This window comes from Ambystoma mexicanum, chromosome 3p, assembly GCF_040938575.1.
Source record: "Ambystoma mexicanum isolate Mex_15411 chromosome 3p, UKY_AmexF1_1, whole genome shotgun sequence".
Classification (NCBI taxonomy): domain Eukaryota; kingdom Metazoa; phylum Chordata; class Amphibia; order Caudata; family Ambystomatidae; genus Ambystoma; species Ambystoma mexicanum.
Window position 1 is genome coordinate 394,735,056 of NC_090925.1, and position 27,219 is coordinate 394,762,274.

The 27,219-nt window shown below is 51.7% G+C and overlaps 1 protein-coding gene across 1 annotated transcript in view; it reads right to left on the reverse strand.

Moving 5' to 3' along the window:
- The window catches only part of VAPB (VAMP associated protein B and C), a 478,035-nt gene that overhangs the window by 240,425 nt on the left and 210,391 nt on the right, over positions 1–27,219 (reverse strand). The window contains exon 3 of the mRNA XM_069651069.1: positions 1,397–1,500. Coding sequence (XP_069507170.1) covers positions 1,397–1,500 — 104 coding nt within the window. The remainder of the gene's footprint in view (positions 1–1,396; positions 1,501–27,219) is intronic.

The window sequence follows — 27,219 nt, forward strand, 5'->3', positions numbered from 1 at the left end:
CATTCTGTTCAAAGCCAAAGAGCCAGGTTTTTAGACGTTTTCAAAATGTTTGATGGCCTTTCATATTTTGTATTTCTGTGAGGAAGGAGTTCCTGGCCTTCCTTCACTGGAGGAAAGACAGACTGTACCTTCAGCCACAGTCCAAGGATAAGTTGTTCTTGCTGCTTCTGGCAAAGTCTTCAGATCATCTGCCTAAAGAGGGGTTTTAGCTGTCTTTTAAAGCCAAATGGGCCACAGCTATTGGTGGAAGCAAAGCCTACATTAAGTGAACCAATCCTGGGTTCCCTACCAACAATTTACGGCATGTGTGATGTCATAACCAGAGTGCATTGCAACAGGAAAAGGTAAAGGGGTGAAACAGGAACAAGAAGTATCCCAGAACTAATATGGCGGCAACCTCATCTACACAGAAAGAGCTCTGGGCTCACTCCCTTGCAATGCTAAGTCTCACCCATCTTCCTCTCTGCTGTGATTAAAGAGTCTCTCAAGTTAATGGATCTCCCTGTGTGGTCCCCGATTAAAACAGCAGGTCTTCTTTGAAGATGCTGAGAGAACAAATTGGCTTACGCAAACCACATTCTGGTATCTTATGAATGGAGTCCTTATAGCGGGGGTGGCCTACTGCAACAAAAACAGTTCACGGTCATTGATACTGAAGGCAGGAGCTGGCTTCAGGTTGACAATTACATATGAAAGGTTGTTGCGTTTTCTGTCTCCTTTGTTATCCTAGACAGCCAGGCCCTGTTGGGACACGTTTAAAGTAACCTCTGTTGGCATGTCAATTACTGCCACCAGCTGCAGGGCATAACAAAAGAGCAGGGTGGTTCCAGGGGAAGTTGGTCCCCCCCCTTCCATGTGAAGACTGTGCCCTCCTCTGCTGTCACATTCCAACTGAATATGAAAGGGGTGGATAATACCTTTAGGCGGTGTCTAGCCCGGAATGCACAGATCTAGGCTTTTGTTGTGTGAGCATAGGAAAATGTGTGTGGATTTGCCCCACATATTTCTGTGACATTGGTCTACCATCATCCATTTATTTAAAAATCTCAAAAAAGCCCAGGTGAGCGCACGCCCACCAGGTAGATGGTCAAATTCCTCACACAAATCCTTGAAGAAAAGGGCCCACCCCATGTTACTGCACTTTAAACCTTTGTGCTGTGCCCCAACAACCCAATGGCGGAAAAAAAAGGTCTGAAATATCTGAAGCAGATGTTGGGTCATTGTAGGGGTTCTCGATGACAGGACAACGCCCACAACTAGATTTAGAATTTGTAGAAAACAAGCAGACATTCTGGACCGAACTACTGGATGCACAAATTTAAACAACAAATCAAGACAACAGTGAACACCATTTGCGGACCCAAGGCATGCACTGCAGAAGAATGTTCATACTTACTACTGCTTCCATATCTGAAGTGTCAGGAGGGGCAACCAATGACTGTACCATGAACTTATGTTTACTTTTCTCGTTTGGGTCATAATCGAAAGGCTGCAGCATCACTAGGGAAAGAAGTGAAAAAGGCATCAACAGTGGTTCGAGCCAGACAGCTTTCGGCAAATTAGTATGGATTTATAGCTAACTGTAAAAGACAGATGCTTGTTTCTGCTTAGCAAAATATAAACTACGGCTCACATTAAAAAGGGTGAACTAAGTCTATAAAAAGGTTGCAAGTTATTTATCCAAAGAACAGTGGTGGCACACAATGATCAGATATGGCATTTATAACATGACTATACACAAGTGTTTCAAGGAGCGATGCCTTATCAAAGGTCCCCAGACTTCTAGAGTGCTACATGCCAGAGGGTAGGGCGGAGAAGAAGGGCAACCAGTTCTGTGGTAAGGCATCACAATTGGTGTGGCATTGTTGCGACTGTCAAACTTTGTGATTGAAGGTTATACAAATCGGAGTTAAGGGAGCAATTTGATCATGCCCTATCAATCTGGTTATTCGTAATCTCAGTTTCGACACAAGCAGCCCATTCAAAAAAATACATTTTAATTTTACGGTACCTACTAAAAGTTCTTAAAAACTCTGATTAATTCCCACCAAGTAATTTTCTCATAGGTGTATTAGGGTTTAGGCAGTGAGGGCCTCCTCGTCCCCATTTAAAAAATAAAAATTGTTGTAATAAATCTATTTTTAAAAATGTTTGATGTTTTTGTTTGTTATAGCATTTTCTGTACTTGTGTTCTCTATTATCACTGGGTACCAAATGACTACTTAGAACCCCTAGCAACATACACTGAAAGCTTTCAATTTTAGATCACTCAGTTTCTCAGATTATAGCTTTGTGGTGGTTCATTAGTGCTAACGTTCAAAAGCCTTAATGTGTCATTATGTAGCAGTTAAATTTAAAACAAAAGGAAAGCTTCACAACAAGACGCAAGACAAGCTGCCACAGTGTAAAGGTTGATGTAAAATGCCCAGGAATATTAACTGCCCCTCCCTCACCCAAAGACTGAACTGCATTCTAAAGAAAAACACCCCAAGGAAATGAATCTAGCTTCAGTTGCCAACACCCGCCCTTGGCTGATGTTTATGGTGTGCAAGCCTGCAGTCAGAAAATCCTCGCCCTTGAGCCTGGGAAACACCCAAAGGACCATCTTATCAAACCCAGGAGAGGGTTGAGCAGAACCAGAGTCTGGGTCAGATGGACACATAAGTGAACAATTGCTTCCCTCAGTGAAGGCCTACAACTGCTAGACGCAAGATAAACAGTAGTGGATCATTTTAAATGAACGCCCGCCCCCTCCCCCAAAAAAGTACATTAAATAAATTCAATCCTTTGGTTTTTGGTCCTTTTGATTCGACCCTTTGGTCATTCGATCCCTGCATTGGGAACATTAATGCCACATTTAGATAGAATTGTGGACGCTAACTTGCTTCGCATCTAGACAGGATTCTGAAGGTGGACCAGTGCCACATTTGGATGTAATTGTGAATGTTGGCGTGTGTCATACATAGACAGGATTGTGAATATAAGCCAGTGGCGGATATAGATTGTAGATATTAACGCGCCACATCTACTAAGAACGTTGAAATTCAGCACGCATCACTTCTGGATAGCGAGGCCAATAACTAACCCACTAACAATTTTACCCATCTGCATACAAACTCTAACCAAACACAACCATAACCCTAAAGCACAGCAAACCGCACAAACTTCACTACAGTGCAACAACAAACAAACCCCACACAGCGGCTACCGACCGGAAAGCACCGCCAAGCTCAGCAAACAGTGTTCATCGAACTGAAGCTGCCAACAGCACATCACTGCTCTCTTGCACTTATCCTGCTCATTCCCACTAACTCACCCCCAGCCTCTTTTCAGATCCTCCAGCGCGCCAGGGGATCACTCCAGTGGTGATAGAAAGCAGTACAAATATCCTTTACATTCACATAGACCACTCTATCCTACCTGTGAGAGCCAATGATATTGCTCAAATTTCCTGGCAAGGTATGCTCACTGCTCTATGGAGAAGGTGGAGATCCAGCATCTGATAATTGGCCTGAAATGGAACATTTTGAAAAGAGTGAAATTGTTAAATGGACTCTCAGTAGCGACTACTTCTGCAGTGGCATTTGATATAACAACCCATCCTCCGGAATCACCATACAGATGCAATTCATTTCTGAAATTGTAGGACTATAATCCAAACTTGGAATGGAACAAGTTACTTAACTGTAACTGTTCTCCAGCCTGGGTCTGGCATGGATTCACATGCTCATGAAGAATACATAGCAGTACACACATGCACAACCAGGGGAGGTGGCAAGCTCAACTTAAGCATCTCTTACCTCCTAACCAGGCTCACCTTCAAGCGAACAGGTTGCGTAGCACTGTTTGGCCGACTCTGGCCTCCTTCCTGCAATCCCTGTCGATGCAGTAGAATCTCATGAAGGTGTGCGTCGACCTCCACGTAGTAGCCCTGCAGATGTCATGCAGGGGCACATCAGACAGGAACACCGTAGTTGCAGCGATAGCTCTGGTCAAATGGTCTGACGGCCGGAGAGCCACCTGGAAATGGAAGCCTTGGAAAGGGCCTGCCCATAGTTCACAGGGCCAAAGTTCACAAAAAGTTGCGATGTCTTTCAGAAACTGTTTGTGCGGTCCACGTAGAACCTAGGAACTCTATCCACATCCAGCAAGTGCAAAGTCCTCTCAGCCGGTGACGAAGGAGTCGGAAAAAATACAAGTAACACGAATGGCTCATTTAGATGAAAGTCCGACGGCACCATGGGCATGAAGGAGGGGTGCGTCCTCGGCACCACCCTTGTGCCGTGAAAAGTCAAATAAGGTGGCTTACAGGGCAGGGCCTGAATCTCACCCACTAGTCGTGTAGAGGTGATGGCAACGAGGAACGCAGTCTTCCATGACAAGAACTTCAATGGAACTGTCTGCATAGGTTCAAATGGAGGCCCCATGAGCCTCGTCAGTACCACATTGAGTTCCCATGACGGGGCTGGTGCCTTCACCGACGGGAACGAACGAAACAGTCCTTTGACAAACTCCTTAACCAGATGGTGTGACCATAACGTGAAAGTTCAGAGATCTGGTGAAGCGGGAGATAGCTGCCAGATGACCTTTGATGGAAGCATGGGGCAGTCCTGCTTTGGCCAATGACCGCAAATAACTGCAGAGCTGTGACTCGTAGAGGGTCGATCTTCTGTGTATGGCACCAAACGGCAAACCCCGCATTTAGGTCCGTAGCATTTAAGAGCAGCTGATGCTCTGGCCTTGTCAAGTACCTCCTTGCAGTCTGCTGGGAGATCGTAACCCCCGAACTGTAATGCTGCAGGAGCCAGGCCTTCAGGTTCAGTGATCCTGGGACGTGGTGAAAAATTCTGCCGCCTTCCCTGGCGAGATCTGCGACCACAGAAAGCTTGACTGGAGGGGAAGCAGACATGCCCAGAAGGTCCGGGTACCAGATCTGCCTCAGCCACGCTGGTGCGACAAGGATCATCCTGCACCGGGACTGTCCAAGTTGATTGACTAGTCGAAGAAGCAATAGCAACAGAGGGAACGCATACAGAAACAGGCCGTCCAAGTGTAATGAGAATGCGTCCCCCATGCTCCCTGGCTGGTGAACCTCCGGCACTTGGTCGCTGTCGCAAATAGATTGATCTGGGTATTGCCGCACCTGCAGAATAGGTGATTCACTTGGTCCTGCCGAAGCTCCTTCTCATGGCAAGAGCGCAGCTCCCTGCTGAGAGTCGGCGACGGTGTTCTTCACTCCTGCCAGATGAAACGGGATGAGGAACATCCCCTGGGCAACGGCCCATTGCCATAGGTCCTGCGCTTCTTTGGAGCACCGGGGATCTGGTGCCCCCTGCTTCCAGATGTAAAAGATTGCGGGGGTGTTCTCAGTGAAGACCTGCACCACCTTGCCCATGAGGGACAGAAGAAAAGACTTGAGGGCCCAAAACACAGCCCGCAGCTCCAACACAATGTGCAGCGATTTCTCGTCCAGTAGCCACAGCTCTTGCGTGAAGACTTCCGGTCTGAACTCCCCATCCTTCCAGGGAGGCGTACATTGTGACCGGCTGCTGGTGCAGTGGGGTCTGGAAATCCACACCTCCGGATAGATGTGAGTGAACTACCCACCACCGTATTGCTCGACGGAAGCTCTCGTTGAGTGTGATCTTGTCCTGGAAACTACCCGCCATTTGTATCCAACGGGCTTCGAGGAACTCCTGTAGTGGATGCATCCGTAGCCTCCATAGTCAGATGAGGTAGCTGCAAGACAACATCATGCCGAGCAGAGACTTGAGGGACCTCACCGTGGCAACCTTCAGGGCCAACAGCCGTTGTACCTTGCCCAAGATGGCTGCTATCCTCTCCTCCGACTGAGACACCATCCACGACACTTGTCGGGATTCCAGAAACTGCGCATCCTGCGATGGAGTCTAGCAGGACTTTGCATAGTTCACCGAGAACCCGAGATCGTCAGTCGGCACACAGTCCTCACTGTGTGGTCGACAGCAATGTCCTTTGAACTGGCCCGGATGAGCTAGTCGTCCAGATAAGGGTTGACGTGGATCACCTGCAGTCGCAGCTGCGCAGCCACTGGCGCCAGGCACTTGGTGAAAACCATTGGTGCCAACTTCAATTCGAAGGGAAGGGCCTTGAATTGGTAGTGCTTCCCTTGAACCACGAAGCGCAGGAACTTGCGGTGCCCCTTGTGAATGGGGATGTGGAAGTATGCATCCTCCAAGTCCAGTGACGACAGGAAGTTCCCATCTTCCAGCTGCCCGAGCACATGCTGAAGAGTGACCATCAGAATTTCTGGGACTTGCTGCATTTGTTTAGCCGACGGAGATCAGGGATGGGCCTCCAGTCTTCTTTTTCATGAGGAAGTACCGTGAGTACACTCGGGAGCTGTGGAGCCTCCTGTGGACGAGCTCCATCACGCGTTTTCTTAACATGGCCCGCACCTCCAGCAACAGCTGAGTTATGTGGTTTGCCTGCCGGGCCACTGGTGGTATTCGGGGACAATTCTGTTGAAATTCTCAGATGTGTCCGTGGGCGAGAGCATCCAGCACCCAACAGTCGGTGGAGATGGTCTCCCACAAGCTGACCAAGTTCACCAGCCTGCCGCCTCCTACAGGGGTGCACAGGTGGGGGTCCGACGCCACGGTGGGTTCAATCTTGCTTGGACGTCGAAGGGCCACCTTGGGGACCTTGGCAACAACGTTGTCCTCCGAAGGCCTTGGAGCAGCCCCTGTTTGTTTCCTGGGCCGAAGAGCGGGAGGGTTGGCGGTAACTAGCAGAGGTTCCGCCAAAACACATGGAGGAGCCTTGGGACTTGCTGCCTGAGGGCCGAAGGGACGGCCTCCGTTGTTGAAGTGCTCAAGACCCGCGCCATCTCCGGGTCAGTCTTTATGGCCTGTAGAGACTCATCTACAGCCTTACCGAACAAATTGTCCCCATCGAAGGGCATGTCCAACACCTTCGACTGAACGTCCTGATGAAAGTTGGTGGCCTTGAGCCAGCCACGATGACTAAGGCAAACGCTTTTGCTCATTTGAGGCATCCGTGTCAGCAATGTCCATGGCCACCATGATGGCGTGGTCCAACGTCACTTCGCCTTCCTGCAGAATTCCCAGTGCTTCCGACCTCTTGTCAGGGAGGAAGTCCAGGATGGGGGCGACATTGAACCACAGCTCCCGGTTGTAGCGTGCTACAATGGTGATGGCGTCAGCGGACGCTATGATCGTCGCCACTGAATAGAGGACCAGTCCCATGGCATCTAACTTCTTGCCCCTGTGGTCTGGCGGGGTGGATGCTGCCGAAGAAGCACCCAAAGAAGACTTCTTAGCCGCTGCTGACACCAAAGATACTATCAGAGGCGTGTGAAGAGGCAGGCAGAGCAGGAAGGCAGTGGAGGTTCTGGATCTGCGTAGTTCACAGGTTTTGGGTACTGCATTCTGCACAGACAGCATGGACTGGTGGAGGAGTCTCCCAGGATAACACACAAGATGTGCATCTGTGGCATGGTTGTCGAGGCGGGCATGTCCGCTGCTGCAACCTATTGATAAGCAATGTTCTGCAGCATATAATAGAGGAAAGGGGAGGAAATGTGTAAATGGCCTGCTCTGTGGTCACTGATGTGATCCAGGGCCCAGGTATAGATTGAAACTCTGCCTGAGGCTCGAGTGTGTGCAGTACCGGGTACAGGACCAAGAATTATAGCGCACCGGTTTGTTCAATCGCAGGATCACTGGTAGTATCACACTATATAAAAGTGAGATCAATATTTGTAAGCTTTCTTATTGTTTAAGACATTGCACTCTATATCCCACCCAATAGTGGTGAGACTTAAGACATGCTGTGATGAATCAGATGTCATCACTCCTTTCCCAGCTGTGACTTCTCCCCATGTGGCATGGGGACAGCAGCCGCTAACTGATCCTGGCCCTTGGGGCAGCTATACGAGGGAGGATCAGAAGAAGGCGACAACCCTCAGGGGAGTGACACATCGGACAAGACATGGTATTCCCCTTTCCGTCTAGGGATACCCACTCCATGCATTATTGGCATATTGCCATGACTCCCTTCACTATCCCACTTGCCCCGAAAGCTACTGAGAATACCTTCCCATACTCTGTATACAAGTCAACAAGAATTGACTGCTCTTTCCCCGAATGTAAAAATACTGAGACGAGGAAGCTGAGCGGAGTAATGAAGATCGATAGAGGCCAGATGCACAAGCTGCACTCTAGTGGTTGCAAGTGCATACTTAATGTCACAATATTGTAACCGCAGAGCAATCCGACAGAAGACCTGGCAGAAGGGCGTGGCTGGCTGAGCATCTCGCCCTCTCGGTACTGACTGAGGGACCCTGTACTGTCGAGAAGTCTGTAGCATGAACCAGCTCTTGGAGGAGGCTGGGAGAGCAGACTGCAGGAGCCGGTCCATTGCGAGGATGCCTCAAGAAGAGAAGGTAGGACTTCCTGTTGTACGCAGGCATCAAAAAGCAGTCTCCATAAAGAAACCCAGAGGAGGCAGTCTGAAGCCACAATGGATGTTGAGGAAGCCACAAGGCAGAGGCAGCAAACCATGGAAGGAACAGGACATCGAAGAGCCACTGCATGCTTACTGCATGAAATCAGACGCACGCCACAGAACTGGTGAGTCCACTCAAGGGAAGCTGGGACACCGGGGCATGTTGGCAACCCTACAGAACGTAAAATAAGACTAAATTAAGTCTATGAAATAACGGGAGACTCAATATTTCCTAAAGAGACAAAACGGAATGAATACAAAATATTGTCGAGTGCGCATGTGCCCAGTAAAACATTAGAAAGTACTGGCAGGAGAGTTTACCAGGTGAAGGCAAGTTCGCCACTGTGTAAAATAAATTGCATGCAGGAGTCCTGATAAGGATACATCGGGTATAGCCAAAGACTGTTGAAATTATACTTAAGAGGAGAAGAGACCTGGCAGGAGAGTTCACCAGGTACCCAACAAAAATTAAGACTTTGCATACAAGTTGTTTTGCTGACGAAAAGCAGCACAAGCAAACCTCATATTCTTAAAGGTTTAAAGTGCATTGAAAAGAAATCCAATGGGAGTCATCTCCTGGAACTATGAACTTTATTCATCTGTAACTTTTGAGTTGTGCCTTTCCTTTTTGAACCTTTGTACACTTTCAGGCCAAAGACAGTACGTTTTAGAGTGTGAGGGCCAGGATAGTATTTTGGACACAAGACATTTTTGCTATGGACATCTTGACATTGGACAGACACTGCTTTAGGCAGGGAAATCCCTTCTAGAATAGGCATAGTGAGGCATTTCTCAGACGCTTCTTGTTTAAATAACAGTTTATGGCCAAAACCATGAGTTCTCTGTGTCTGTCTCATTCCTGGTTCCTCACCGGCACATACTGAATGTTGCGTCAAACTACTGTTTATGAAATATTGGAGACCAGCTGTTTGACAAATAGCTACTCAACTGGCATATAAAGTTAACTGGACTGGGCACCCTAAATGCTGTAGGCCTGGAGGAATTACTTGTGCAGCGCAGCAATGCAAGCCTAGGGGACTACTTGTCACCCTGGGTGCAGATGGTAGATACAAATAAACTGGAGGGAGCACATCAGAAGTGATCAACCGCTGAAAGCTTTTCCAACCGACGTAAAACACTTGGGATTGAGGAAGACGTCATTAGCCAGTGTGACAGCAGACTAAACAGCCACAGCTTGAGAACTGAAATGCTCAATAATGAAAAGCAATATATTTAGATAGTGGGGAGGATAGACACCCTGAAATTATCAGTACTCCAGATTCGAAAGAACATGGAAAAGTTAAAGGAATGCACTGCAGAGGAAGAGTGATGCACCTAGTCACTGGAAGACACTGCTGATGGCTATGCCACCACATTTGCCGATTTTCAGTCAGTCACAGTGCACTGCAAACGGTGGACTCAGAAGACCGGCCACGTTGGAATAAAGTGCACATACTTGGGCTGACCGAGTGAACTGAAAAGGGAAGCCAAGAGGATTGTCTTGAGGAAATTATATGCAAACATTTCCACAGGCAAAAGGTATATTGAGTTATTCAGAGTAGATTTAGAACACAGGACAAACGCACAGAGGCGGCAGCAGCAGGGATCACTACCCAGAATTATGCTAGTTTGGCTACTGAGATAGCAGGATGAACCCTGTATTGGCCATGTTGTGGAAACAAGGGGGTATAACCTACAATAACAAAATATTTGTACCCGGATTGAGGAACTGAGACACGGAAACAAAGATTGACAAAGCAAAAAACCTCTCAGGGCAAAGGAATCCCTTCCTACCCCAAATGTTCTTTGGCATCCTCAAAGCTTATAAAATGAAGTCAAGTGCAAGAGTCTTGAGAACCCGAAAGAAGTTAATACTTTATAGGGAAACTGTCTTGGTGCACATTGCATTGCTCTCCTCTGCATATGGTGCAATGTGGGGTTGGAGGTGGAGCATCCGAACGGTCAAGGGGAAGAGTTATGTTAAATTAGGGACAGCTGTGAAACAGTGGTATTACTGTTCCCACTGCAAAGTGTGCAGCCGCCCTTACAAAAACTACTGCTGACAAAAGGACAAGAGGGTTTTGAGATCTCCTGTCTTCTACCTACATATTGGGATGGACAGGATGGGAAAAGTTATTTTTGCTCTTTTGCAGGCAGACTAACTGGAGAGGAGGTTATACAGCCTATAATGCTTTAGAGTACTTCATTTGAATGTTTAAAAACAAATGCATTTATGAGACAAAATTATAAGTTGCTCACCGTAGTGACTAACATACTCCGTCCATAGTCCCCTTTCCTCCATACTGCATGGGCGGGACAGGAGACAACCTTTCTCACCAGAAAAATCTTCTTCCCCTCCCTGCTGCCCTGACTCCGCCCTCCGGCGCCACACCTCAGTCCCCAAAGACGCGTCGACAATAGATTTGCCATTATCTAATGACACCAGATTATTCAGGGAGGGGGGGGAGAGAACATGGTGGGATGTATGAAGGAAAGGGGACTATGGACTAAGAGTATGTTAGTCACTACGGTGAGTAATTTATAATTACTCTCACGTCACGTCCCCTTTCCTCCATACTGCATGGGCGATTACAACTGAATGTAGCCCCAGGGTGGAAAGGAGACCCTCCTTAAGCAAACAGGTTCCTTAGAACCGCCTGTCCAAAAGCTGCATCTGACCTGGAGCCAGCATCCAAACAGTAATGCTTGCAGAAAGCCGATGGAGTGGCTCATGTGACCGTCCTGCTTAGGACATGGCGCTGAAAGGCGATGGCCGCTCCCTTGGCCCTGACTGCGTGGGCACGCAAGTTAGCCGGAAGGGGGTCTATGCTGGCCCTCGTATGATTCCTTGATGACCGAGACCATCCAGCGGGAGATGGAGGCTTTGGAGACCCGATAGCCTGGCGCCTCCAAAATTGATGAATAGGGCATCTGACTTGCGGAAAGCCCTTGGTCCTGTCCAGGTAGAATTTCAGGGCACACCTGAAATCTAGGCAGTGCAGAACTCTGAGGCTCGTCCTTCGGGTCCGCAAAAGAATGTAGGAAGGACTATCTCCTCATTTAAGTTAAAGGCTGATGGCACTTTAGGTAGAAATTCCGGATGGGTCCACAGGACCACCTTATCCTTGTGAAAGGTAGTTTACGGCTCTGATGCGACTAGGGCCTGGATCTCGCTGACCTCGTGCGCCGATGTGAGGCCGACTAGCAGGGCAGTCTTGATGGTGACCAGCCCGATGTCCGCAGACACCACAGGCTCAAATGCCTTGTGCGCGGCCAAGACTAGGTTCAAATCCCACACAGCGTGTGGCTTTCTGATGGGCAGGTAGAGTCTAGCGAGACCGGCCAAATGTCTCCTGACATCGGGTTGGAGAAGACCCACCCCCCCTCCTCCGAATTCCTGTAGGCCCCAATGGCTGAGAGGTATGTGCGGCAGGTGTCCACCTGCACGCCAGAGTTCGCGAGGTGCACTGAGAAGGACAGCACGTCGTCCAATGAACAAGCCAGTGGGTTGATATCCTTGGAGTGAGCCCAATGGCAGAACCTGGTCCATTTACTTTTATACTGGGCTCTGGTAGCCTTGCTCCTAGCCCCCTGTATGATTTCCAGATTGGCTTGATATAGGTTGAGGTGGCTAAGCATCACTTGCTCAGGAACCACGCTGTGAGGACCAGATTCTGAGGGGCGGGGTGGACGACCCTGCCCCGCTGCTGTGTCCGAAGATGTACTGGGCCCGTCGGGATGTGGATTGGGGGCCGCCGAGAGGCTGAGCAGCTCAGAGAACCATGGCATGGCTGGCCACCACGGAGCTATCAGAACGAGGTTGAGATGGTGAAACTCCTTGAACTTGCAAAGCACACTGAATCAGTGGAGTTGGCGGGAAGGCGTATGCCGACATGCCGTTCCACTGGATCCATAAGGCGTCGCCCAGGGGGCCTAGGCCCTGAACCTGCCAATGGAGGCGAACTGGGAGCACTTCTTGTTGTGCCTGGTGGCAAAGATATCCACCCGAGGGAGGCCCAATCTGTGGAAGATCTCCTGTGCAACAAGGTCGTTCAGCTGCCACTCGTAGTTGTCTGCTCCCAACCTGCTGAGCCTGTCCGCTTCCAGGTTGGATTCCCCCGGAAGGTGGACTGCCATGAGGAAAATCTCATCCTCCAAGGCCTATTCCCACATGTTGATGGGCGCACCCCCCCCCCCTTGCTTTTTGGATGTAGTACATACTGGTCGAGTCGTCTGTCTGGATAAACCACCCTTCCCTTGAGACATGGGAGCATGGCTCTGAGCGCTAACCAGATGGCGTTCAGTCCCAGCTAAATGATGTGGTATTCTTGTTCTTGACAAGTCCACGTGCCGTGGACCGAGAGGTCCTCCAGAGTGGCTCCTCAGCCCTCTAGGAAGGATTGTCTGTTAATAGTCATCTGTGGGATGGGGGGCCTGAAGGGCCTGCCCGTCCGCAGATTGCAGTCCCTGGACCACCATGTGAGGTCTGGGTGGAGAGATCGGGATCTTGATAATTTCGGCATGAGAGCCCCTCTCCTGGTTCCACGACGCTGCAAAGTGGAGCTGAATCCTCCTCATCATGAGTCGTGTGGGGGACGGCCAACAGTACCGCTGCAAAAAAGCCCAGAAGATGCTGGTACCACCAAGCCGAAATAGCGATTCAGCTGAGAAAGTGGGACATGGCCCTGCTGATGGCCGCGATCTTGTCCTCCGAGGGGAAGTCCCTCTCGGAGCGCGTGTCCCAGATGAGGCCCAGGAAGGTCAAAGACTGTGTGGGTTGCAGCTGTGACTTCTTAAAATTGAGCGAAAAGGCCAGGTAGTGTAGCGTGTTCATCAGTGCATGGGAGGAGTGGTGAACTGCTTCTTGAGATGTAGCCCCGATGAGCCAGTCGTCTAGGTAGGGGTATATATGGAGACCCTGAGCCCAGAGGAGGCCAGCCACAGCATTCAGGAGTCTGGTAAGGACCCTGGGGGCCCGAGTTGAGGCCAAAAGGGAGGACCTTGTACTAAAAATGGCAGCCCATGATCCTGAACCGGATGAAAGAACGATGGGGTTGCCAAATCGGGACGTGCAGATAGGCGTTCTTCAGATCCAGGGAGCACATCCAGTCTCCCCTGCATAATGTCCCCGCAATCAAAGCTGGCGTCACCATCTTGAACCTCTGAAGAGGTTAGGAGAGGTTGAGGGTGGAAAGGTCCAGTACCACTCTCAGGCCAGCCTGTTTCTTTTTCTGAATAGCGAAGATCCTGGAGTAAAAGCCAGAGCCTTGCTGGGAGGCTGGGACTTCCTTACATGGCCTGGCTCAGGACGAGCAACAGAATCTCTGCCAAAAGAGTTGCTGTCCCAACTTGTGGGAGAGGCAGAGAGGAGGGAGGAGAGGCAGGAATAGGTAGACTATACCCAGAGGAGACTACTGACAGGATCCAGGGCGCAAAGTTTTGTTGCCAAAAGTGTGCGTGAGGAGCAAGCCTGCCCCCACCGACGACACGTGGACCCGTAGGGGTCCGTCATGACTTCTTACCCTCGGAGGCAGACTGGCAAAAGCCCTTACGCCCCACCCCCTTTTTATTGCTTGTGCCGACTCGGTCGGGCGAGTGTTCCGGCTGCCTAGACCGCTGTTCCTGGAAGCCGCGGAAGCCTCCAGATGAGTGACCCTTATCAGAGCGTTGCTGAGACTGGAGCATGCTTTGAGAGTGGTCTTTGTCAGAATGGATAAACACTTCGCCGTCTCCAGAGCTATTCGCCGTCTCCAGAGCTATTCTTTATGTCGAGATCCTCATCTGTGCTGTAGTGAAAGGTCACTGCCCTCGAATAACCAGGTTATTCACCGTAGTGACCACCTTACTCCTAGTCCATAGTCCCCTTTCCTCCATACTTATGGGACATCTCTCCGTCCTGTGGGACCGGAGTACTTTGTAAAAATCATCCAACATTTTTTCCAAAATGTGTCCTATTTCCCGCGCGGGGTGCTGCACCCCGCCCACCTTGGCTCCGCCCCGTGCATCTCCCATCAGTCCTTTTCTATCGCCAGGTCAGAGACCTATTAGCAATAACAGAGGAACCTTTTTAGAGGGGACGGCGGGCGGGCGTATGGCAGAAAGGAGACTATGGACTAGGAGTAAGGTGGTCACTACGGTGAGTAACCTGGTTATACTCCTACGTCCTGTCCCCTTTCCTCCATATTTATGGGAGATTCCCAAGCACTCCTTACAGGAACTACGGGTGGATGGAAATACTCCTTACTGAAAAAGGTTCTTCAGCACAGCCTGACCAAACTGAGCATCAGCTCATGTCAAGACAATAATGCTTACAAAAAGCAGACAGGGAGGCCCAAGTAGCTCCCCTAGCGATGGACTCCCAGGGGACATTTCTGAAAAGCAACCGCGGCTGCCTTGCCCCGCACTAGGTGTGCATAAATACCCTTAGGAGGCTTCGGCCCTTGGACGGTGAAAGACTCCGTAATGCAGGCGGCGATCCACCGGGAAATAGTCGCCTTAGATGCCTGCTTACCCTGAGGGTTACCAAAGGTCACAAACAGTTGAGAAGAACTCCTAAGCTCCGATGTTCTGTCCAGATAGAACTTAAGAGCCCTTCTGACACCGAGACAATGCAGAACCCTTTCTGCCTCTGAGGTAGGGTTCGGAAAAAGACCAGCAGGGAGATCGACTGATTCAGGTGGAACTCAGATACCACCTTCGGCAGGAAAGAAGGACTACTTTATCCGTGTGAAAGACCAAAAAGGGGTGCTCCACCAACAAGGCCTGGAGCTCACTCACCCGCCTTGCTGACTAACGGCGACCAAAAAGGACACTTTCCAGGATAGGAACTTGAGGTCCACCGTGGCCATTGATTCAAAAGGCTTATGTCACAGCGCCGTTAGGACTACATTTAGGTCCCACGATGGGTGCGGACTACGAATTGGAGGATAGAGGCGCGTCAAGCCTGCAAAATGCCTCTAAACCACTGGGTTACACAGAGTAAGAGCATTGGTCCGTAGAAAGGTAAGCGGAAACCGCTGAAAGGTAAGTTCTGCATGACAGAACATGGACACCCGACTCCAAGAAGGATACAAAGGACAGCACCGTGTCAATCGTAGCCCCCCTTGGGTGCAACTGCTTGCTTAAACACCAATGACAGATCCTAAGCCATTTGCGCCTGTTCTGGGACCTAGTTGAAGGTTTCCTGGCTGCCTGGATAATACGCATGTTATCTGCAGACAAGTTAAGATGTTCTAAAGACTTGAACTCAGGCACCATGCCGCCAAGCTGAGCAATTGTGGTGAGGGGGGCCACAGGTGCTGTTCCCCCTGATGAAGATCGGGGGTCACTGGTAACCTGATCGGCGGGTACACCGACAGGTGTTGAAGTTCTGAGAACCAAAACCTGGCCGGCCACCACGGAGCTATGAGCAGAAGGGAACAGTTCACCGAGTTCTTCAACTTGCAAATTGCTCGGTGAACTAGAGGCAGAGGCGGGAAGGCGTAAGCTCTCATGTTGTGCCATGGAATCTCGTGAGCATCCCCCCAGAGAGGAGGCTCCCAGCCCCCCTCTGGAGGCATACTGAGGAAGCTTCTCGTTTACCGCCATAGCGAAGAGTTCCACTTCTGGTGTGCCCCAATGCAGGAAAATCTGTGAGGACCTCCGCCTTCAACTCCCACTCGTAGCCGACCACAGTCCGCCGGCTGAGGGCATCCGCTGTGACATTCAGCTGGCCCGGGATGTGAACTGCAAGCAGCCAGACACCATGAAGTACAGCCCACTCCCAAATTTGGATGGACAGGTCCACGAGAGGGGGAGACTTGGTTCCCCCTTGTTTGTTGATGTAATACATCAACACCACATTGTCCGTGCGTATGCAGACCACTTTGTTGGCAATGATTGGTCTGAACGCCCCAAGCGCTAGGAAGATCGCCAGAAGCTCTAGATTTATGTGGAGGAGCTCGTCCTGAGGCGACCAGAGATCCGAGACCTGAAGATGATCCAACGTCTCACCCCACCCCAGAAGGGAGGAGTCCATCGTGATTGTCACCATAGCGACTGGGTCCTGAAACCCTGCACCCACCAACAGGTTGCTGGGAGAGGACCACCACTCCAGGTCCACTCTCATGGAAGCCGGAATCGTTATCAACTTGGAATCCGGATCCACAGCCTGACGCCAAGAACTCCGAAGAGCCGTCTGAGTCCGCCTCATCTTGAGACTAGCAAGAGGAAGAGCCAACACGCACAAGGGCATGAGGCCCAGAAGCCTCTGGAACCACCAGGCCGACATGCTCTCTGACTGCGCAAACATCTGACACGTGGCCAACAGATCTGCCATTCTGTCCCCGGTCAGGTACACCCTGCAGTCGATCGTGTTCCAGTGAAAACCCAGGAAAATCAAGTCCTGCGAGACCGTCATCGAAGATTTCCGCCAGTTCACCGAGAGCTCAAGATGGAACAGGAGCTGAAGGAGAGACTGAAGATGGCATGCGGCTTTCAACGGGCAAGGACTGCGTAAGAGCCAATCGTCCAAATACGGATAACCATGGATACCCTGCAGACGAAGAAAGGCCGCAATCACCGACATCTTTGTGAAGACACGCGGCGCAGAGCTGAGGCCAAAAGGAAAGCATCTCGAAACGAAGTGCTCCTCTCCCAAAGAGAAACTGAGATATCTCATGTGTGGATTCCATATCAGGATATGCATGTACGCATCCTGTAGATCCACCACACTGAGCCAATCGCCCATCTGCAAGGAAGACCGTATCTGGCTGGGCGTGATCATCTTGAATTTCTCTTGGGGTCGGGAAAGATCTAGGATGGTGCGCAGGCCAGCCTGATTGGGTTTGGGCACTGTAAGCAACCGGCAATAGAAGCCCCTCCCGCTCCCCGAGAGGAACAGGTTCTACAGCTCTGAGGTTTAGTAGTTTCTGAACCTCGGCTTTCAGGGAGGTTGACAGCTGGAAAGGAGGGTTGAAGGGTGGGGTAGGGGGTAAAGGTAAGCAGAAGCCCGCCCGCACGACTGACCAAAGCCATCTGTCTTCTGTGATGGTCTGCCATGCCTCCTAATGAGACGCAATGCGTCCTCCCAGCGGGGTCTCGTGCAAGCGTGGAAAAACCTCATTTTGCAGGATTTTCAGTGGGGCTGCCACCTGACCCTGAGGCAGAGGAGCGGGAGAAAAACCGAGTCCGTTGTTGCCTCCGGCGGTTATTCCCCGAAGGGGTATCCACCCTACGAGATTTCCGGTCAAGGAAACCTCTAAAACCAGAGAAGGGCCGACAATGCGAAAGCGGTCTCTGGGTTAAGGGGGTCTTTACCAGGGCTGACAACTATTTAGCTGTCTGTGTGCTATCCTTCGTCTTGGTCAGCTCTACAGTTGTAGAATGAAAGAGCTCCCTACCATCAAACGGAAGGTCCAGCACCTTGTCCTGCACTTCCTTTGAAAACTTGGTGGCAGGTTGGGCTGCCTGATTCGCGTGCTCCTCCAACAGCCGGGTCACAAGAGGGATTGAGCCCCTCTTCCCCCCCCCCCCCCCCCCGAGACCCCCCCCACGGCAAGAGGGGAAGCTGGAGTGCGGGGGAACCCCCGGGGCCCCCACCGATTGAAACAGCGGGGGCCGAGGACCCCGTGAGAGCGGAGAACAGGCGCTGTGGACTTGGCAGCGGGAGCACCGCAGAGGACCCGGGCGGCCGCGAACCCGGAAGATAAAATCGCGGCCCGCTGACACAGGAGTTGGTGACGGGTGGGTTCGTCCTCCTGCACTGCAGCGGCGCTCGGAGTGGGAACCCCGAGAATCCGCCTAGGGGTGTGTGCCGCATGCACCCCCCGGGCGAAGACGGCGTGGGCCGCGTGTGACACGTGCGCGAACGGAAAAAGAGTGCTGGCCCCGATCGGCCTCCGGAGAGGAGTGGGTGCCGGCACAGGCCCCCTGGGGAGGCTTGCGGATCACCCGCGAGGGAGGCGGCGGCTTCCCAACCTTCACCCGTCCACCAGCCTTGGATCCCCAGCCCCACCGCCAGGGAGCACTACAGGCGGCGGGCGCTGGTCGGGCCCGCCGCCTGCCACCGCACAGCGACCAAGCAAGGAGGACCTAAGAGCGCGGCAGAGGCCCAGAAGACCCCGCCAGACACCGCGAGGCAGTCTGTCAGGACCGAAACGCCTAAAGAGGCTAACCTGGGTGTGTGGCCCCCGGTGGGGCGAGTGCCCACCCAGAGGCCCCCTCCCGCTCAACAGGCCCGATTGGGGGACTGCCCCACCTTAAACTAGGACCGGAACCCACATCCCGGAGACCCACAACATCTCGGGTCAGCGCAGCATACCCTCAGGGGCCCACTGGCCACGACCCACCAAGCAGCTGGGGGGCAATAAAACACTAGCCCCGGAGGGCGACCCCACGATCACGCCGCCCGAGTGAACTGACGCACACCCCCGGCGTCCACCGCACCATTGCACCCCCGGCCCACCTTGAACTCACAGGCTGCCCGTGTCCCAGGTGAGAGGCCCCAGTCCCCAGTTGGCGGGGCGTGTGCCCGCCTGAAGGGCTACCCCAGCCCCAAGCAGGGGACATCCCATCGACCACAAAACTCACGGGCGCGACGCACTACGGACTGATCCAGGGGTGGCACATCACTCCCCCCTGGGGCCTCCCGGACTGCAGTGGACCCCGCGCAAAGGACCAACGACACCCGATGAGCTGGAAGGCGGCCCTACAAACGTTTCGCTTCCAAGAAACACCAAACACGACTGAGGTCCCCACTGTCTCCGGCGCTATGGCCCACACGGAACCCGCGAGCCAACCCGCAATGACGATGGAAAAGGGCTTCGCCTCCATCCTTCAGGCGATCAGAGAAATGAGATCCGACATTGCCCAGAAGTTCGAGAAGCTGGACCAAAGGGTAGACAAAATTGAGGGTAGGGTCCTACAAATGGAAAACTATCAAACATCCTCCACATCTCAGGAAATCCAATTTGACACACAGCTCGCAGCCTTGGAGAAAAGGGACGAAGAGAGAGCCAGGATCATGGACGAATATGAAAATGGGGAAAGGCGGAACAATCTAAGGTTCTTTGGAATTCCAGAGACGGAGGGTGAGACGGAGAGAGAACTGACTTGAGTGGTGAGAGACATCATCACCCTCTTGTTTGCTGAGGAAATGACAACGGAACTCACGTTTGACCGGGTACACAGGGCCCGTGGAAGAGCGGGGGGCCCCAGAACGGTTCTGGCCCGCTTCCACTATTATACGGAGAAAGCCAAAGTTCAAGAGGCTGCGAGGAAAGCGGGGGCGATAACCTATAACGGCGCACAGATCGCCATTTTTCAAGACCTCTCTGCTTACACCCTAGCCAAATGGAGGATGTGCCGCCCTCTAACACAACAACTGAAAGAGAAGGGGGTCCGCTACAGATGGGGATATCCCTTCTCCCTATCCTTTGAATACTCTGGCCAACGCACAACGCTGGTAACCGAAGAGGACATTAAAGGCGCTATTCAAGATTATGTGGGCGAACCCGCCCCCCGGAGGGAACCAGTGGGTCCGGAGGCGCTCAGAGGGGGCACCCCCGGGCAGCTCAACCCCAGAAGGAGAAAAACCGGCGCGAGAAAGTTCAAGAAACTGAACACACCACCAACGCCAATGGAGGATGACCGGGCCGACTCAGAGGGGTGACACCAGCGACCCCACGGAGATCATCGGGCCTAGAATGCAGAATGACACTGGAGATGCCTGGTTTGCTGCACCCCCTTGAACTGCAAGTATAAGGGGGCATAGAGGGGACCATAACTGTGGAACCAAGTGATGCACCAACCAAGGCCCAGGGAGAATTCTTGAGTTATGAGGACCTCCGGGAGGGACTGGGAGGCGGGACCCTCTCCATCTTCGAATACCTCCGCCTCAAGGGTATCCTCAACGACCCCGTGTGGGGCCCTACCCTGCAGAGACAACTAATGCCCTTCGAGAAACACCTTGACTCGCCAACCTCTAGAAAGGGAGCAGTCTCCCGCATGTACTCTGTCCTAAATACTCATGACCTCCAGGCTAGGCGAGTATTCCGGGGTTTTTGGAGTGACCTGGCGGGGAAGGAGATATCTGAGGACGTCTGGGCTCGCATTTTCAAGATATCGTTTCATGGAAATCTTTTTACCTCAGACATAGAACACAACTTTAAAATCCTGCAGGGGTGGCACAGGGATCCAGTAAAACTCTCGAAAATGTTTGCAGGGGTATCCCCTGAATGCCCGAGGGGCTGCGGCCAGTTAGGGACTAGAAGTCATATGTGGTGGTTATGTCCGAAGGTACAAACCTATTGGGAAGCGGTGAGAGATTGGATAGCGGAGGTAACTGAGGACCCTCTACCCCTCAACCCGCTGACCATGCAGGGGTCCCCGTCGATGGATCAGGGGTCTTAAGTTTAGCCTTAACATAAGGAACCTCGGCAGAGCCGGTACTATGAGGCCTGGAATGTTTCTGTGACATACCAGCTGCCAAATTAGCCTTCCCAGGAAGGACCTCGGCACTGCCGGTAAAATAAGAAGTTTCCTTCTTAGCCCCCCTCAACAGATCTGGTGTCGCCACAAGAGCGGGAACGGTGAGAAACAGCCTTCACCGATAAGCCCTTGCCAGGCCTCTCAGAAATGTTGGTAGCCTTAGCCTCTGTACGAGGGACCTCGGACCCAGGTCCGGTAACAGCCTTATTAGCGCGGGCCTCGAACATTCGCTCGATAACACCAAGCCCGACCAAGGCCTCGGGGCGCACCCCGGTCTTATTTTTGAGGGAAGCCAATAAAGAGGCCTCAAAGCGAGCTCCGGTACCCCACGACTCAGAACTGGCTCTACAAGCAGCCCCCACAGGAGGGGCCTCGGAGCATGCTCCGGTATCCACAGTCCCCTTACGGAGACCCTCTGAGAAAACTCTGGTACAATTATTAGGCCCAGCGGGCACCTCAGGGCAATCCCCGGTGACAGAGCGATCAATGCCCCTTCCGGCCCGGGAGGAACCCGGAAAGGTATCCCCAGGCCCGGGTGCTCTGAAAAGTAAAGAATTTACTGGGTGTTTCTTCTTTTCGTCGAATGCCTGAAAATGCAAAGGAGTTCATCGGAACACCACCTCCCACCACTCCAAACGACATTGAAGTGCCCGGACCGAAAGGGAGTCACAGTAAAAAGAAGAGTCCCAACGGTGATCCGGACCCAAACACTAAACAAAGAGGATGGGGATCTGCCCTCGCGAAACGACGGTGACACGATGAACAATCTGGAAAGTCTAGTTTGAACGACAGACTAGTAGACGATCGCTAGCGAGAGCAAGAGAGGAAAAAGGGAAGAAAATCTTCCGCGGATGCAAGTGCGTCCAGTCCCGAACGAGCAGAGAAAAGGACTGATGGCCGATTGGTGGGGCGGAGCCAAGGTGGGCGGGGTTACGGCCGTGTGCCGGGCCCCACGCAAGAAAGAGGAAGGACATTTTTGAAACAAAATTTTGGATGCTTTTTACAAAGTGCTCCGGTCCCGTCCCAAGTATGGAGGAAAGGGGACGGGACGTAGTAGGGCAGATCTAGAATGTGTTCCTGGACACCTGGGTTGAACTTGGTTGCCCGGAGACAGGCCATCCTTCTCATGTCCGTGGCAATACAGATGGCACGTCCAGAGGTATACATGTGGACTCCTTGATATCATGAGCCACAAGCTTAGCTTCGGCTAGCCCCACCTTAAAACATGATTGGCTGTGGGCGGGGAGTTTTGGGAGGAAGTCAGCAATTTCCCGCCATTATCTCTGGTTGGCAGCTGCCAGCATGGCATCTGCGTTGGCCTGTCGCAGATGCAAGGAAGCATTGGAATACAGCTTACTGTATGCCTCCAAGGTTTTCTCCTCCTTGCCCAACAGCGCCGTAGATGACTAAGACGACTGAGGCTTGGAGTACAGTGATGCCGCAGTAGTCACAGAGGAGTGTGGCTGAGGATGGGAGGAGAGCAAGAGTGTATCCCCCCCCCTCCATCTGCCTGCACTTGGCGTCCAGGCAGCGGTTGACTGGCTGTACAGAGTAGGGTTTGAGCCAACTCTTCTTGGCTTGGGACAACACATCGGTCTGTAGTGGAATTCCCATTCTGGCAGAAGGGTGACTCGTGAGGACTTCAGCGAGGACGCCCTCTGCCGGCTTTTCTACCTGGGGCTGGAAGAGGCCCAGGTATTCCGCCAGGCCCGAGAGACGTTTGTGGAAGGCCCTGGCTGATGGTATGTCTGGATGATCCTCCTCATCAGTATCCGGAGGGTCTGGAGGATCCTGTGGAGGAGGAGTATCCAGAGCCGGAGGCTGGGGCACTGGGATCACGACCGGAGGAAGAGGCGGCGGCTGGTATGGAACCGCCTGCGGAGTAGGCTGAGGAGCCCGAGGAGCCCGAGGAGCCCGAGGAGCCCGAGGAGCCCGAGGAGCCCGAGGAGCCCGAGGAGCCCGAGGAGCCCGAGGAGCCCGAGGAGCCTGAGGAGCCTGAGGAGCCTGAGGAGCCTGAGGAGCCCGAGGAGCCTGAGGAGCCTGAGGAGCCTGAGGAGCCTGAGGAGCCGGCGGTGCCGGGGCTGGAGGCGTCTGTGGTGCCGCTAGCATAGCGGGAAGGCCTTCCGACTGCGTACTTGATAGCCCCCATATGTGGAGACTTCATGAGGCCAAGGAACCTCTCGAAGATCCGGTCCTCGCTGGCCGAAGAGGAGGGCACGGACAGGGTAGCTAGATGCAGCTGAGGCCGCTGCCGACCCTGTACATACGGACGCAAGGGAAAACAGCCCTGCGCATAAGAAAGGTAGGCCGTAGACCACATACCTGGTTGATACCAGTCCCACCTCGATACTCTTTCTTCGCCGAAGTCCTGCAGAGGCGCTGAACGGGTGTGCTTTTCTGGCACATCAGCCATTTTGTTGAGCTACCACTTGGCTGCAACGTGTTGCTCGGCTCGCTGGGGCCAGCCTCTGCCAAGTCTCTTATGTGTGAGGCGCGAGACTTGCCCCGCTCCTCGGGCACATGCCTGGTAGGTGTACCAACCTCAACCCAGGGGTAGTTTGAGCTGTGTTCAGGCACCCCTTGGACGTACTGCCGGTAACAGGGCGTAGCCCCTTAGCCATGATGCTGTTACAAGGGCAGAGCCCCTCGGGCGCAAGCCCGATAACACAGCCTAGCAGCCCCTCAACGCTGGCACCAGGAGGATCCGAGGACCTCTCAGCCCGAAGGCCGGTAGCTGTGACAGCCTCGGTGCATGTGCTGCTATAAGGACCTGACCGGTGTCTCTCGCGCAGGAGTCTCACTGGGAAGGAGTCTCCCTTGCGGGGTGCGGATGAACATATAGGCCCTACCTCAGGCCTGGATCAATGTTTCACGAAGTTCTTGAGATCCTCAGAAGGAGACCGCTGAAAGAACTCCCTCAACCTGCCTAGTCTATTCTTCAGCGCTTTCGAGGACAGCGAGCCGCACCCACTTGCCAACCGTGGTCGGGGCCAAGGCAACGTAAGCAGAGGGCGTGGGGGTCTAAAGTTGGGAAGAGCCCGTTGCAGGATGGGCACACCTGCTGAATCCTGTCTAAGTCGACATGCGCCGGGGAGGAGCTGTGGCGTCTGAGGACCCAGTACCTAATTGATACACGACAAAATAAGAAATAGTGGAAGAATCCGCGCGTAGAATTACATGGCTGAAGCCAAACCCGGGAGATCTGGTGAATTCGGCCCGTCGAGGCGTAAAAGGTGACTGAGGTGTGGCACCAGATGGCTGAGTTAGGGCAGCACATGCTCCCAGGGCCACGGCTCCGCACGCCTCTAAATTTAGAGGGGAAGAAGATTTTTCAGGTGAAAAAGGTTCCGTCTCCCTTCCCTCGCGAGTGACGCCCATGCAGTATGGAGGAAAGGGGATGGGACGTAATACTAGGAAAGGTTCCCTGTAGTGAGTGGAATGCAAGGGTGGGTTTGAGGAAAGTAGTGGGTTAATATTCTTGGTTGGTACATTAGAGCTTGTAAAACAGAGGTATGCGCGTCACATTATGATATATGAGGGTAATCGATACCAGGGAGGAGTTCACATATTTGGGTGACGGATCAGTCATTACTTTTCTTGTGGAAGGTCAAGAGCATCAGCAGCATTGCTCAATAAAACTGAATATAGTCCTGTTTGCGCAGGAAAAAAGGCAAAATCCGTACGATACAGCTAAACACCTTTAAATGAATAGTGCATAAAAGGTTGGCTAGCAGTAGCAAGTTTCCGAGCAGTAGCAAGTTTCCGATTCCGAGCGGCAGGTTTTGATATGGATGGGTCCCACTCTTCCCATGCTAGTGCACTGCTCATTTCCAGCTAAGTATACATCCAGTGACAATCTTAAAGGTACTCTTCAATGTATTTGTTTAATGCTTGTATTTTTGTGGAGATTTACACTGAAATCACCCATCCTTCCAATTCACTGTGTGATGGGCAGCATCTCTGTTTTATTGAAGGTGCATCGCAAGTGATGTAGGCATATACTTTAGGGAGATTTTCCTTAAATCCTGTCGTTCAGACTCAGGTACTACCGATTTCCTCAATCTCCAAGCAGCAGTCGTGACAGAGCAGCACAGGCATACCCGAGGATGTGGGGTGGTTAGTAGGTACAGGACACGCATTTACGGTTAGAAAAATATAATCTTCATCGGAGCTGGCTGCCTACACCAACACCTGGGGCATGGGGAGCTGCAGGAGCAGCGCTAAGCAGCTGGTATTTGGTGAAGGTAGGCCCCCTTGGGTCTTTGTTGCTTGCTTCTGAAAAAATAGAAAATCTCAAATGTTTTCGGGCAGAGCATGCATCACGCTCTACATTTTTATTTATTTTATTTTGTTTATTTAGAACGCAACCTGAGGGCATCAGGGCGCACATACACACAAGACAACCAAAAAAATTCACAAGACGTGGGAGGCAAGTGGAAGTAAAAGTGAAGGGCAGGTCTAGGATTATTGAAAGAGGTATGTCTTAAAGTTGTTTGTTAAATGTTCATATCTGAATGCAGTGTTACAGGGACTGTTCCAGATTTGGGCTAAGCAGAATGCAAAGGACCTACCAAGCCCTTTTGCTCTTTTGAAAGTGGGGCAGACGACTAGCTTGGTGTTAGTTAATCTGAGAGATCATGAAGGCTCATGCCAAGAGGTAGTGGATTTCAAGTAGCTTGTGCATTTCCCATAAAGGCACTTGTGTAATAAGGTGGCCACTTAATTTACGCCGGGACAGGGAGACAAGGCAGACCCTGCCGGTAGTTTGAGATGTGGTTCCTTCTCGAAACATTTTTGACAATCCGGACAGCATCATTCTGGATAATTTGCAGTCTCTGGATGCTTCTTTCATCAGCACCCACCAATAACGCACTGCAGTAATCTATTCTAGGTAGAATAGCTGCCTGGGAAATTGAGGCAGAGTAATTCTCAGTGAGGTATGGGCGAATGTTCCTGAGCAATTTTAGGCGATTTTGCAGTCTAATGACCAGGCTCAAATGAGATTTTGCACTCGAAGCACAGTCGGTTTGTACGCCAAGTGTTTTGATTTTTCTTTTACTAGGATGTTTCAGTCCTGGATGGCAAAGGACCGATAACTGGCATTAAGTTTGGCTCTTGATTGTGGGGAGCCAAAGATAAGCAGCTATGTTTTGCCCTTATTGAGGCACACCCAGTTATCTACCATCCATGAATCCACTAGGTTACAGATGTTATGAAGGTTCTGGCCATCAGTAACAGTCCCCAAAGAACTCCGGGACCAGTTGAGTGTCTGCAGAGTTTGTTCAGGAAACACCAGATTCCTTCAGAAGACTGCATACGGATATGATGTACATGTTGAACATTATCGGGGACATACAAGCCCTTTTCGGCACCTGCAGGTGGACAGAGTGGGGTCCGAGGAGGCGTCCCCCAGCAGACTCATGGTCTCCCTGTCAAAAAAGAGTCGACCCACTTGCATGCAATTTCAATGACCGTAATCCTTAGGGTGTTTAAGAGTCACTTATAGTAAAGTAAGTGAACTGCGGCCGAATATACACTGGTCCATGAGGCTCAGCATGTGGGACTGAAGATCAACAAGAGACGTCTCTGTGCTAAGAGCAGGGTGGAAGCCAGATTGTCTTGGATGTACTATATTAATAGATTCAATGAAGGTTTGAATCTGACGAGTGGTTTCTTTGTCCAACACCTTCAAAAAGAAGTTGCAGTTGGTGATGTGCCTCAGATTTGCTGCATCATTAGGGTCTAATCCTGGATTTTTTCAAGAGTGGTGTGATGGAAAATGCTTTAATTCAATCAAGGACTGTTTGTGCGGAAGGAGGCATTCATAAATCTTGCAAGAAACAGGGAGAAAAATGCCGTTATCTAAAATCATATTCAGTGGGAGGGGGACCACGTTGTCTGGGCCTGCAGACGGGTGCATGATACTTAGGGTTGCTAGTAGATCCGCACTGGTTACTTGAGTGAAATTGAAAGCAGTGCACACTTCCGTTGAATCCAGGGATTGAGGAAGAGAGGGGGCAATGTGTTTGGAGGATAGACTCAACGGGTTTATTTCGAGCAGTGATCTGATCTTGAATTTTGTCCGTTGCCTCGAGTATTTTTTCCTGGAAGGCAAATTGAATTTTGGTGCAGTCCATGTTGGATAGTATGAATGGCATCAGCTGCACTTTGGGTTTCTGAAGGGCTTTTAGTATTTCAAACCGTTTCCTAGACCTTTTTTGCCTCAGATTTGTTCATTATAGA